The sequence below is a fragment of the Sarcophilus harrisii genome, chromosome 1, assembly GCF_902635505.1.
Source record: "Sarcophilus harrisii chromosome 1, mSarHar1.11, whole genome shotgun sequence".
Classification (NCBI taxonomy): Eukaryota; Metazoa; Chordata; class Mammalia; order Dasyuromorphia; family Dasyuridae; genus Sarcophilus; species Sarcophilus harrisii.
The window spans coordinates 165,579,877-165,594,766 of NC_045426.1; the positions used below are offsets into that span (position 1 = coordinate 165,579,877).

General features: G+C 33.8%; 1 protein-coding gene across 2 annotated transcripts in view; it reads right to left on the minus strand.

Moving 5' to 3' along the window:
* Nucleotides 1-14,890, minus strand: part of POLK (DNA polymerase kappa) — a 97,937-nt gene that overhangs the window by 55,008 nt on the left and 28,039 nt on the right. For both annotated transcript variants that reach the window (XM_031966341.1, XM_012541121.3), the window contains exons 3-4: nucleotides 5,437-5,585; nucleotides 817-936 (exon numbers count right to left, since the gene is read on the minus strand). In XM_031966341.1, the coding sequence (XP_031822201.1) occupies nucleotides 817-936; nucleotides 5,437-5,568 (252 nt within the window). In that variant the 5' untranslated portion in view covers nucleotides 5,569-5,585. The remainder of the gene's footprint in view (nucleotides 1-816; nucleotides 937-5,436; nucleotides 5,586-14,890) is intronic.

Sequence of the window (14,890 nt, forward strand, 5' to 3'; positions counted from 1 at the left end):
CTCAGGGTTAAAACCCTCCAGCCAATTTCATATCTGTCATATTTTATTCCTCCCTTCCTTTCACATACAGCCCCCACCCTGCCTTCCCTCTGTTATTGTGACTATAATAACTAAATCAACATTAGTGTTGTTGAAAGGACACGGACAATCATTTGTCATACAGCTCCGTTCAGGTGATTTTTCTAACAAATACACTCTTCCCTGGTCTGGTGACCCTACTCATGTTCTTTCTTCTTTAAAGAATTCAAGCTTCTTGAGGGCAAAGACTATCTATCTTGCTTGTGTATGTGTGAGTACAAGAGAAGTTTTTTCAATCAGACATGCTTTTTCATTTCAGGTGACCATAAGGAGCCAGGCAAAGGGTTTGTTATAAAGGCAGACTTCCTGGGCACAGGCTTGGAACAAATCTCCAAAGCAACAAAAAAAATCTTACAATTAAGATTTTTTAAAATTCTCAACTTAAATGCTTATATCACAAGAGACACCTTCATTATGTAAATTGAAATTTTAATCATTTTATATTGATGGAAAAGCCTCTCTTTGGGTCAGATTTGAAGAGATAATTGCCTGCTTAAACTTTTTATTTAAATGAACTATCTTAAGATACAAATATAACATGTAGTCTAGACTAAATTTTCTGCTTCATAATTTAAAGAGCATTAGACAAAAATCATTTTTGTCAGATAATACTTGAACATACTGCATCATATAATGGGAACAACAGCAGGAAGGATGTGCTGTTCTTTTCTCCTCAACACTTTTCCATAGCCAAAGTACATACAAACTACTATTAAATAACAACAATTTCATTATTACCTGTAATTGTGCTTTCCAGAGCTGCTGAGTGGTAATTTGAGATTTTTGTTGCATCATATTTTCAATTCGTTGGTTTACTTGCTTTTCCTTTTTGAGCTCATTTTCATAAAATCTAGACCCCTATAAGAAAAACAAAATCATAGGAAAAATGTTTTCAGAAACTCGCTTTATTTCCTCATAATTTATGAGACTAACAAAACTCTAAAGATAACTCCTTAATTTTCTTATGTAGCATTACTTTAAAAATAATTCTAAAGGAGGTTCAGAAGCTATAATTCTCATTTTGTAGAACAATTTATGATGTTAATGAGGAGTAATATCTATAACAGGTAAGAATAAAGACCAGGGTAATTGTTTGTATTTCTATTCTTAAGACTACTCATTTTGTCTGCTGAAAAGTGTTTTTTACTTTGGTAAAAGGGTAAGGTATAATATTTTGTTAAATGTGGATCTCTGGTATGTTACAGAAGACTGGAGAAATGTAAACATTATCACTAGTCATTTAAATTAGAGGAAAACCCTTCTCTTTAAACAAGATATTCTATTCTAAACTACAAAGTTTGGAAAAAAAAGTGATAATCATTAATGCAATCTATTTGTTTTTTATTGTGGATAGGTTTAAATTTTGGTGGAAATTATGTAAAGAAGCAGGATAAAGACAAATCTAGTCTGGTCTGTACGAGGCAAATGAAGCTAAGTTCAGTTACATGTATTTTCTTGTTAATACTCAGTATGTCTTTTGCCACTTCCTTGGAGAAGGAAAGGAAATAACCATGTATGTAGGACCTACTGCATGCCAGGTACAGGACTAATCTCATTTGACCTATACAACAATGCTGAGTGATTGATGCTGTTATTATTCCCATTTTACAGAAGAGGAAACTAAGCCATCAAGGAGTAAGTGATTTGCCCAAGGTCACACCACTAGTAAGAGTCTAAGGCCATATTACTTGGGACTTCCTGCTTACAGTCTCAGAGCTCTATCTATTGTATCACCAGCTGCCTCTGAAAGAAAAAAGACAATTATTGAAGAAACAAAAGGAGTCAGAGGAATACCGATAATGTAAGAATAGAAAATTGTGTTAGAAAGTCAGGAATTCCTAAGAGAGAGTGAAGGAAACCCAGGGGATTGAGGAGCAGCAGAAGACAGAACAGTACTAACACCCACGATTGTGGCCTCTAATGTCATGGTAGTTGTATTATTAGTATCCTTTGGCTAAGAAAATATACAATGCAATATCAATTCTGAATGAATCTGTTTTATTAATTGAATTTAACACCCTTAAAATAATAATACATATGAATGTGAAGCATTTATTCTGCCTGCAGAAAATTTACTCATATGCCAAGTCACCAGAATATATTTTGGTTGGAGCTAAATATAATGGGAACAAAGTTGAATTTAGAGTCCTATAATCTGAATCTGAATTCTGGTTCTACCACTGACTGCCTGGGTGAGTGTGAATAGGTCACTTACTAAATATCCGAGTTCCAGTTCCCTCCTCTATAAATAAGACAACAGAACTTCCAGAATCCCTTCCAACTCTATATCTATGATCCTATGAGCTAAAAATGACAATGCTTTATAGGCATTCCTTTTTTTTTTTTTTTTTTTTTTTAAATTAATGCTTTTTTCAAAACATTTGCATGGATAGTTTTTCAACATTGATCCTTGCAAAAACCTTGTGTTCCAAATTCTCCCCCCCTTCTCCCTCTCCCCTCCCCTATCCCCTAGATGACAAGTAATCCAATATGTGTTAAACATATGTAATTCTTCTATACATATTTCTACAATTATCATGCTATACAAGAAAAATAAGATCAAAAAGGGAAAAAAATGAGAAAGAAAACAAAATGCAAGCAAACAATAGAAAGAGTGGAAATGATATGTTGTGATTCACACTCAGTCCCCACAGTCCTCTCTGAGTGTAGATGGCTTTCTTCATCAGAAGATCATTAGAAAGGTCTGAATCATCTCTTTGTTGAAGAGAGAGCCATGTCCACCAGAAATGATCATTGCATAATATTCTTGTTGCCATGTACAATTATCTCCTAGTTCTACTTATTTCATGTAGCATTGATTCATGTAAGTCTCTCTGGACTTCTCTGAAATTATCCTGCTGATCGTTTGTTATGGAACAATAATACTCCATAACATTCATATACCATAACTTATTCAGCCATTACCCAACTGATGGGCATCCACTCATTTTCCAGTTCCTTGCCATTATCAAAAGGGCTGCCACAAACATTTTTGCACACTTCTTTTTTTATAATCTCTTGTAGAGACACTGCCGGATCAAAGGATATGCAGAGTTTGATAGCCCTTTGGGCATAGTTCCAAATTGCTCTCCAGAATGGTTGAATCAATTTAAATCCACCAGCAATGTATTAGTGTCCCAGTTTTCCCACCTCCCTTCCAACATTCAACATCATCTTTTCCTGTCATCTCAACCAATCTGAGAGGTGTATAGTGATACCCGAGTTGTCCTAATTTGCATTTCTCTGATCAGTCGTAATTTAGAGCATTTTTTTCAGATGATTAGAAATGGTTTCAATTTCTTCATCTGAAAATTGTCTGTTCATATCCTTTGACCATTTATCAATTGGAAAATGGCTTAAATTCTTATAAATGAGTCAATTCTCTATATATTTTAGGAATGAAGTCTTTATGAGAACCCTTGAATGTAAATTTTTTTCCTAGTTTACTGCTTCCCTTCTATTCTTGTCTGCATTAGTTTTGTTTGTGCAAAAACTTTTAAACTTAATATACACCTTCCTTAGCCACAAATTCCTTCCTTCTCCACAGATCTGAGAGGTAAATTATCCTTTGTTCTTTATGTCTAAATCATGAACCCATTTCAACCTTATCTTGGTATAGGGTGTTAGGTATGAGTCAATGTTCATAGGCATTTTCTAGGTTTGATAGAACTACTTATAATAATGTTAAAGCCCCCAGGGGTCCTCACCTTAAAGTCTGGGGATCCGTGAGCAAGCTAAAAATCTGGAACTGAATTTTGCAAAGATCCAGAAACATTATTCTGTAAACCTCTGAAATTTAATTTGTTACTTTTGGACTTTTTCTATTTTGTTATTTCCAAATATGATCTCATATTGTTGCTTACTATAAAAATTCTTTAAAAAAACATAAAAGGATGTTACGTCTAAGGAACACTGAGTAAAGAGACAGAGATGGTGGACACATCTGCTTTAGGGCCGGATAAGCCCAACCACAAATTAGGAAAAAACACTAGTAATAATGAGGATAAAGCAAATGAACTGAGAAACTCTTAAAAACAGGAAAAAGTAATTTGGTAACTTATCTAGGATTAAAAGACTCACTAAGGTTTACACCTGTGGAAAGAGCATGCCTCAAACAGAGATGTATTACTCTCTTTAGCCTGGCAGATAGTAGGTACTTAACAAATGTTTACTGATTGAAAAATCTGCACTTGTGGGTTCCTATCTCTAATGGTTATTTGGGGGGAAAAAAAAAAGTTAATTAAACCCCAAAGACGAATTCAACTGTTTTGTCATATTTCTTATTAGCCCCATATTTTCTACAGTTTTTACTTGGTCCTTTCACCCATAACAGCATTATGAATGATTACAGCTGTGTGTCTGCTAATAGTCCTGATACAGAAATTTCTGTCACTATCTATTCTTCCTTCAGTACTCTCCTCTCTTTCCACACAATTCAGTATCAAAGCTTCTTCTATTGCTTACTTGGCCAAGTTTTGACAGATTTATTATCTTCACCTAATCTTTAAAATTCAATTGGCAACTTGGTGTCTATGCCCTTTGTTGCTGTGTCTATAGCACCCATGTCTTAGTGTCTATAGTCTTTGTTGCTAAGGAAGCTGAGGCTGATGAATAGCTGGAGTATGGCAGTAGGGTTAATACCTATTGTGTATTTGCACTAACCCTGCACCAATATGATGCACTTCCAGGAGCAGAAAACTACCAAGTCAGGTTGGAAAAACAGAGTAGGTTCAAGTTTCTTTGATGATCAATACTGTCATGGCACTTGTGAGTCTTGCTCTTATTCTGGAGATGATAGGGAGAACCAACACCAAAATAAAGAAATAAAATGAAATAAAGTTTAATTACTTTCAAAGTCTCACCACCACAACCTAGTCTCACCCAAAACTAGGGACTAGCTCTTCATAAATCCATTGCTTCTTTTGCTAATGTTTACCAGTATCTCCATAGCACGACTGGATAATTAATGACCTTACCCACATATGGACATCAATAAACCCTTTACCAAATATGCTATCAAGATAAAATAACTGCAAATTATTTTAGATTTCAGAGAACAAATGATGTAGATCAACAGGGTTAAAACATAACTTATTTATGTAATAAAAATCTATTCAGCTAAAAATCACCAAAAATAAATAATGAAATGAATATTCCATTCAGTTCAATTGTTTATGTGCTAAGCACTACATCGGACAGTAGAGCAATAATAACTTAATTAATAATAATTATAATTATAATTAATACTAGTAATAAGAACAAATTAACTACTTTAAAACCATCTGAAATTTACTTTTTATGTTTAAAGTGAAAGTAAAAATTCTACTGATTGTTTAATGAAGACAAACAAAAACATACCTTGGTGGCTTCCATGATGATTTTATTTATTTTCTCTTTATCTAATCCTTCCATTCCTGCTTTGTTATCATTGAGTCCCATTCTAAGCATAAGGTCATCTTTGTCATTGTTATTCTCTTTTGTATTACCCATTGTGCAAATGAATAAACCTAAAAAGGATAAAATTACTTTCAAAAATGGAAAGTACCAATGCAGTTGAAAAACAATGTATTGGAAATCAGGTAAACAAGTTTCTTTTCTCAGTTCTGCCAATGACTCATTGGGTGAACTTGACCACATCACTTTTTTCTTTAGACCTATGTAGAAAATGAGAGGGCTGGACAAGATAATCCCTAAAATCTCTTTCAGCTGACATAATATAATTTCTATAAGGGGTATTTGGTGATTTTATAATAGTTATCTTAACAGAAACAACTGTTATTAAAAAAAAATTAACTATTTATTTTCAAAGCACATGCATAGATAGTTTTCAACATTCATCCTTGCAAAACCTTGTGTACCAAATTTTTTTCTTCCTCCCTTCTCCTTACCCTTTTTCTCCTAGATGGCAAATAATCCAATATATGTTAAACATATGAAATTCTTCTATGCATATTTCTACAATTATTGTGCTGTACAAGAAAAATCATCAAAAAGGAAAAAATAGAGAAAAAAAATGCAAGCAAACAACAACAAAAAAAGTGAAAATGCTATGTTGTGATCCACACTAAGTCCCTACAGTCCTCTCTCTGGGTGTTGATGGCTTTCTCCATCACAAGACCACTGGATTTGGCCTGATTCACCTCACTGTTGAAAAGAGGCACATTCATCAAAATTGATCAACGTATGCTGTGTACAATGTTCTCTTGGTTCTACTAACTTCACTCAGACAAAGTTCATATAAGTCTCTCTAGGCCTCTCTGAAATCATCCTGCTGATTGTTTCTTATGGAACAATAATATTCCATTACATTCATATACCATAACTTATCCAGCTATTCTACAACTGATGTCCATTCACTCCATTTCCAGTTCCTTGCCACTACAAACAAAAAGGATTGCTACAAACATTTTTGCCCATGTGGGTCCTTTTTCCTTTTTGTTGATCTCTTTGGGATACAGGCTCAGTAAAGACACGGCTGGGTCAAAGGGTATGCACAGTTGATACAACAGTTTTTATAACAATGTGCTGGGACTATTTTTGGTACAAAGGGCTTTTTCTAAGGAAAAATTCTCTGCTTCTAGCCCAGAGTCCCTACTTTGGATCCTAGGATAATCTTGATACTTGGAAGCATCCTGGTACATGATTTTTAAAACTTGGGAGGTAGAATTGAAAGTCTTGGTTGGCATTTCCTTTGTTTTCAAATTTTAATTCAACAACAACACAGAATAATTTGGAAACAAAGGAAATGTCAACGAAGACTTTCAACTCCACCTCCAAGTTTTCAAATTTCCCCAATGCCAGAAGTCTGATTCTAAGGAAAGAATTTCCCATAATGCAGTTTCTCAAAAATTCTGGGCTTACTGATGGTTTCCATCTGCTGCTTCAATATAAGGCTATGGTGTCTCTGGTCATCAGAGTTCAGTTTCCAGTTCTCATTTTAGAGGATGAAATTTTTAACTTGGGTTCTGGGGATTTTTTTCTTTTTATTATCATGATAACTGTAATTTAGTATAACAGGTTTCCTTTGCAATTTAAAAACACTATTCTGAAAAGGGATCCAAAGGCTTCACTAATGGATACAATGCCTAGCACATTCATTGCCTACCAGATTGTGCTCTTGTACTAGATTACATCATGCCTCCAGGAAACATAATCATTAAGAAACCCATCATTCTTCCTTAGAGACTGAATCAACTTCTATACTTCCGCTTCATCAGTATCCTCAGTACCCTTCTGACGAGAGGGCTGAAGTAGAGAATTCCAGATTAGAAGGCTAAACCCTGACTAAAATCTCCATTTATAGAGGGTACCATGCCCACTTTTTCATTCATTTCTCACCTGCTTACATTCCTTAGACTGGAATCCATCAAGCCCAGCTCTCAGATATTTTCACTCTCTTTTCCTCCTCACTCCCAGATTTCTTTTGTGTTCATTTTCTCCCACTAAATTATTAAGATTTTTTTTTAAGGTAGGACAAAGACTCAAAAAATTTTTTTTAAGTACCCCACCTCCCGCCTCTAGGGTTTAGCACATAGTAGGCACTTAAGAGCCTAAAGACTACTGAACTACTGACTGACACACACCAAAAAGATAAAAAATTCTTCAACTCTGTAAGTTCTTTCATTTGATCTTGGAACCACACCTTTTTGTTATTTGCACTTCACATGCTTACAAAGTTTCTGGTTTTTTTTCTTTTTCAATTAATAAGCATTTTTTTTCTTTCCCCAACATTCTCATTTACAATAAAAAAAACTCATCAAGGATTCTGTTTCCTGGATATTCTATGAAGAATGAGCACAAGAACAAGTGCTCCCTCACTGTTTAAAAAGTTTAAACACATCCTGACACATTATACCAAACTGTTTAACTATTTTCTGGTACAGTAGGCAGTAAGGAAGGAAGGTAAAGTAGGAAAGGAAGGAAAAATATGATACATTTACTTCATCTATATTCAAATCTGTATATATGGAAGGTGAAAGCTTTGACATATCTCAGAGTTACTTCCAAGTTAAAATTCCCTCCAACTGTGCTCTTTGCCTTATTTGGGACTATCTAGACACTCAGATGGCTGTTGCCTTTTCTCCTACTCTATTACTCTTCTTCTGGTTTTACTAGTTTACTATTCTCCATAAACAGGTATATTAAGGTACTTGCTATGCTCCAGAAACACAGTCCTTTTACCTTCTATTATTCCTACATTGTCAATCGTTGAGAATCTTTGAGTAAACATCCCACTGTATCCTTTCTCTGACATCACTCCAGAATTGCCAAGCAGAAAGTCTTGAAACTGCAAATTCATACTAGAGTCCCAATCTAAACAACATATTTTAAGATCCTAGAGAAAGGAGGCTGTGACAACAGCAGCAGCAGAGGGGGCCATACAACTGGTCAGAAAGAGATTACTGGGGACATTTGGTTGACACTAGGTACAAATGTTTGCTGTTGGCAATTCTACCCAAGGGTGGAAAGAACTACTTGTGATTGGTAACAAGGTATTAGGGGCCATTTTTGAAGTTTCAGGGCCAAGAAGAAGTGAGCACTTGAGGCTGCAGGAGAACAGAGGACTCTGCCACAGTTCCAGGGCTAAGAACACTAATATTTGTGGCTACAAGGGACCACAGGCCCTTCTTGAATAAAGATCAAGGTGCTGACAGGGTGAGCAGCAACCATATCTCGCCCTGAATTACCCCACCTTAGAAGCACCAAAAGCTTGCAGGCCCCCAGTTTGAAAACAGCAGTATGAAAAATCTTAAACTTGGTACAACAGTGCCTCCTCATTCTTAGAGGGGCAAAGCCCAAAAAATTTTAAATTTTATTTATTTTTATTTTCCCCAGTTACATGTAAAATTATATATGTGTGTGTATGTGTATTGTGTGTATGTGTGTGTATGTTGGTGATACATGTACATTAATTTTTCACGTATTTCCATATGAATCATACTGGGAGAGAAAAATCTGTATAAATGGGGAAAACTATGAGAGAGAGAGAGAGAGAGAGAGAGAGAGAGAGAGAGGAAAAAAAAACAGAAAGAAAAAAAGTGAACATAGCATAGCATGTGCTGATTTTCACATTCAGTCTTCATAGTTATGTCTCTGGATGTAGATGGAGTTTTCCAACCAAAGTTTATTGGGACTGCCTTGGATCATTGAACTGCTGAGAAGCAAATCTTGTTGCTATGTACAATATTTTCCTGGTTTTGTTTGCTTCATTCAGCATCAGTTCATGTGTATCTTTCCAGGCCTTTCTAAAATCAGTCCATCATTTTTTTATAGAATAATAATAGTCCATCCCTTTCATATACCATAATTTATTTGGCTATTTCCCAATTGATGGGCAACTACTCATTTTCCAATTCTTTGCCACCTCAAAAAGAGCTGCTACAAACATTTTTGCACATGAGGTATTTTCCCCCTCCTTTTTGATTTCTTTAGGATATAGACTCAGTAGAGACACTGCTGGATCAAAGGATATGTACAGTTCAATAGCCCTTTGGACATAGTTCCAATTTGCAGAGCCCAATTTTAACATAAAGTTCTAAGTGAAGAAATAAACTGGGAAAATGACCAAAAACAACAAGAAAAAAAAAAAAAAACTGACCTGAAAAAGCTAATACAATGATAGGGAAGAACAAGACATAAATTTAGAAGACAATAACATGAAAACAATTACAAGCAAAACCTCAAAGAAAAGTGCTAATTGCACCCAAGGTCAACAAGAATTCCTGAAAGAGTTAAAGAAAGAGATGAGTGTTAGAGGAAAAATGGAGAAAAGAAATGAAATTGATGCAAGAAAATTATGAAAAGAGAATTAACATACCTGTAAAAGGAGGCACACAAAAATATTAAAGAAACTACCACCTTTAAAAAATAGAACAGACCAAATGGAAAAAAATATAGGAAATTTACTGAAGAACTCAAAAACCAGAATCCAACAACTGGAAAAGAAGGTATAAAAGTTCACTGAAGAAAATAATTCCTTAAAAATTAGAATTAAGACTATATGATGACCAGTTTTGATGGACCTGGCCATCCTCAGCAACAAGATCAATCAAATCATTTCCAATGGAGCAGTAATGAACTGAACCAGCTACGCCCAGAGAAAGAACTCTGGGAGATGACTAAAAACCATTACATTGAATTCCCAATCCCTATATTTATGCACACCTGCATTTTTTTTTCCTTCACAAGCTAATTGTACAATATTTCAGAGTCTGATTCTTTTTGTACAGCAAAATAACGTTTTGGTCATGTATACTTATTGTGTATCTAATTTATATTTTAATGTATTTAACATCTACTGGTCATCCTGCCATCTGGGGGAGGGGGTGGGGGGTAAGAGGTGAAAAATTGGAACAAGAGGTTTGGCAATTGTTAATGCTGTAAAGTTACCCATGCATATAACCTGTAAATAAAAGGCTATTAAATAAAAATTAAAAAAATTAAAAATTAAAAAAAAATTAGAATTAGGCAAATGGAAGCTAATGATTCTCTGAGGCATCAAGAAACAATGAAGCAAAATTAAAAGAATGAAAAAAATAGAAAAAATGAGAAACATTTTCATTAGAAAAACAAATAATCTGGAAAACAAATCCAGGAGAGATAATTTAAAAATTAGACCAACTGAAAACAACAATCAAAAGAGCCTAGACATAATATTTCAAGAAATTATCAAGGAAAAATACCCCTATATCCTAGATAAAATAGAAATTGAAAAAAAAAAACCCCACTATCTATCACTTTCTGAAAGAAATCCAAAAATGAAAAACTCTAAGAAATATTACAGACAAATTCCAAGATTCCAAGGACAAGAAGAAAATACCACAAGCAGTCAGAAAGAAATATTCCAAATTCAGTGGCAGGACATTATAAGATTTAGCACCTTCCACATTAAAGGCTGAAAAGCTTGAAATGTAATATTCTATATGGCAAAGGAGCTAGGATTACAACCGAGAAGCACCTATCTAGCAAAACTGAGTGCCATCTTTTTTTTTTTTTTTTTTGGGGGGGAAGGATGAACATTTCATTAAATATGGGATTTTCAAACATTGCTGATATCTAATTTATTATTTTCATCTTTGAGACGCTGTATGTCTTTTGGGTATGAGCTCTTATTTCATAATCTTGTTTTTCTTAATTTTTTTTTTTTAGTTTTTTCTCAATGTTTCATTTAATTTTTAAATTCTGTGTGTGTGTGTGTGTGTGTGTGTGTGTGTGTGTGTGTGTGTACTATAAAGTTCTCTCTGGGCAAGGAGACATTTCTTGTTACTCTTTGGAGTAAAAGTTTTTTTTTTTTTTTTGGTTAACCAAAATGTCCTCTGAATCCTCATCTTCCCTGTTCTCATAATCTGTTTCAATAGTAGGGTTCTTTCTTATTTGCTAGTTCATTTTTTAAAAAAATAATAAAGGTATTAGGTGATCATTGTGCATAGTATGAACAATGCTGTAATAATGAGAAACTGATATCATACAGCTTGTCTTTTCAATGGAACTCACTGTAAAAGAAAGAAAACCAAATGCTAAAAAAGTCTGAGATACTACTTCACACTCTCAGATTGGCTAAGATGATAAGAAAAGATAATGATAAATGTTGGAAAGGGATATGGAAAAACTTCATTGCTGGTGGAGTTGTGAAATGACCCAACCTTTCTGGAGAGCAATTTGGAATTATGCCTAAAGGACTATAAAACTGTGCCTACTCTGATCCAGCAGCATCTCTACTGGGCCTGTATCCCAAAGACTTCATTAAAAAAAAGAAAAAGAAAAAGGACTCACATGTGCAAAATGCTTGTAGCAGCCCTTTTTAGAGTGGGAAGGAATTGGAAATTGAGTGGATGCTTATCAATTAGGGAATGGCTGAATAGGTTATAGTATATGAATGTAATGAAGTATTATTGTTCTATAAGAAATGATTTCAGAAAAGCCTGGAAAGACTTACATGAACTTATGCTAAGTGAAAGGAGTAGAATGAAGAGAACATTGTACACAGAAACAAGATTATATGATTGTTAATTGTGATGGACTTAGCACTTCTCAACAATGAGGTAAATTCAAGGCAATGCCAATAAACTTGGGATGGAAAGAGTCATCCACATGCAGAGAGAAAACTACGAAGAGTGAATGCAGATCAAAGTATAATATTTTCACTTTTGTGGTGGTTGTTGTTTGCTTGTTTTTTATTTTTCTTTCTCCTGTTTTTTCCCCCTTTGATCTGATTTTTCTTGCACAGCATGATGAATATGGAAATATGCTTACAAGAATGGACATGTTTAACTTAGATCAGATTGCTAACTGTCTAGGGGAGGGAGGGAGAAAAATCTGGACTACAAGGTTTTGCAAAAGTGAATGCTGAAAACTATCTGCATGTTTTTGGAAAAATAAAATGCTATTTTAAAAAATGCTAAAAATTAAATAATTAAAAAATAAACACAGAACTCAACAGTACAAAAAAGAATCAGTCCAGCAATTAAATGAAGCTTTCAAAATTACACCAATGAAATTGATGTGGAAGGACATGAGAGAAAAAAACCATGACTACATACTTAACACTTAGAATTTTTAAGACTTTAAAAATTAAATGAGAAGAGTTGAAGAAAATTTTAAAAAATAAGAACAATCCAAAAAAACCCAAAAAGATTATGACAAGAAAATCAACTAATTAAAAAAGGAAATCCAGAATATAAAAAAGAAAACAACTCCTTTAAAATTAGAATTGGGCAAGGGGAAGGCTAGTGAAGTTATAAGAGACCAAGAAATAATAAAAACAAAATATAAATAATGAAAAAATAGAAGAGAATGTGAGGTAATTCATAAGAAAAACAAATCTAGAGAACAGATCAATAAAAGAAAACGAAAGAATAATCAGACTATCTGAAAGATACAATCAAAAAAAGAAACTTGATTCAAAAAATAATTGTCCTAAAGTGTTAGAATAGGAGGGTAAAGGAGATAGAAAAAATTCACCAATCACCAACAGAAAGGAATTCTTTGAGGAAAACCTACAGAAATATCATAGCCAAATTTCAAAACTTTTAGCTATAAATGATGCAAATACAACAATAACTACAATTAGAATCACACAAGACCTAGCAGTGGCTACATTAAAAGACTAGAGATGTTGGGAAGAGCCAAAAACTGGAGTTGCAGTCAAAAATATCATACCTAGCAAATTAAGCATGATCCTGAACAAAAAATGGATATTCAATGAATTGCTAGATTTTGAGGATTTTGTTGCAAAAAGACCTTTACTTAATAGAAAACTTGACATCCAAAATCCAAGAGAAATATAAGGTAAATAACAAAGAGTACAAGGGACTCAATAAGGATACAATTTATTTTTTTATGTGGAAGTGTAAACCATATGTCTAAAATTGTCATTAATAATTGGGTAATTCAAAAGAAAAATTGGGATAGAGCTGAGTATGGTGTAATTTTAAAAAGCAAAAATGTAGGAAAAAGTAAAAAGAATAATTATCTTACACAGTTGAGGTATGAGAGAAGAACCGACACAGAGGAATTAGATGGGGAAGGAGAGCTGATAGTTCTGGAATCTATCTTTATCAGGAATGGGTTAAAGAAAGAACTATACTTATACACATTAAGGGTATAAAAGTCTTCTAAATTCAGAAAGAAAGAAGAAGCTAAAGGGATAGGGAGGAGGAAGAGAATAAAGGAGGGATTTTTGAAGGGAACCCTACTCACACCAGAGCTGAGTTAAAGAAAGAACAACACAAACACTTTAGAAGGGAATTACAGTCTTGTAAAACCATAAAGAAATAAGAGAGTGAGGGAGTATAATAAAAGATGGGTATAAAGGCATGTATAGATTAATAGAATGGAATAAAGTTACATATATATTTGGAAAGCTATAAAAATCTTCTAACTTCAGAGAGAAACAAGAAGGCAAAAAGAAAAGCTGAGGGGCAAAGGATAAGGGAGGGATCTTTGGAGCGGGGTATAGGATAGGTTAAGTAATAGGAGGGCAAGGTAATGGATAGATATAAAGCAGAGAAGTCAGGAGAGATAACAAATAAGAGAAATACACAAATATAAAATAAAAATCAGGAGTAGAATTTATTAGGTTAAAAAAAAGCAGGAATACTAATTGTGGTCTCAGGTGAAGTTAAAACTATAATAGATTTAATCAAAAGAAAAACAGGGAAAGTACACCATATGCCAAACACATTAATCAATATTGTTTGACACTATTTAAAATTATTAGACTGTATAAGGTTGGAATAATGCTGTGGGAATGATGAGTTGGTGGATTAGAAAAACATGGAAAGGCTTGGACTTATGAAGAAAGATGTTGTTCACTTTCAGAGAAATAGAAGATGAAGAAGCATAATATAGTCTTACATAGATAGATGTGAATATGTGTGTGTGTGTGTGTGTGTGTGCATGGTTATAAATACCTATAAGTATATATATGTATGTGTATGTATATCTGTGCTTAATTGTAACCTTTTGGAGGGAGAAGGGCACAAAGGAGGAAAATGAATAACGTAAAAAGTGTACAGCAGAGAACAAAAGAAAACCTACAACAAAGCAAAGAAAAGATGAACAACTCTGGACACGTTGTAGTATTTATTATATAGGTTTTCTTGAATTGGAAATCTATTTTATATTTTGAATCTTCTTTTATGTTCTGCTCTATACATGGCAATGATTTTTTTTCCTATTTTATATCTTAATTTTTTCATTAAAAACAAATTGCAATGAAGTCATCTACATCTGTATGTGTAAACACACACACACACACACACACACACACACACACACACACACACACACACACGTACATACCAGACTGAAA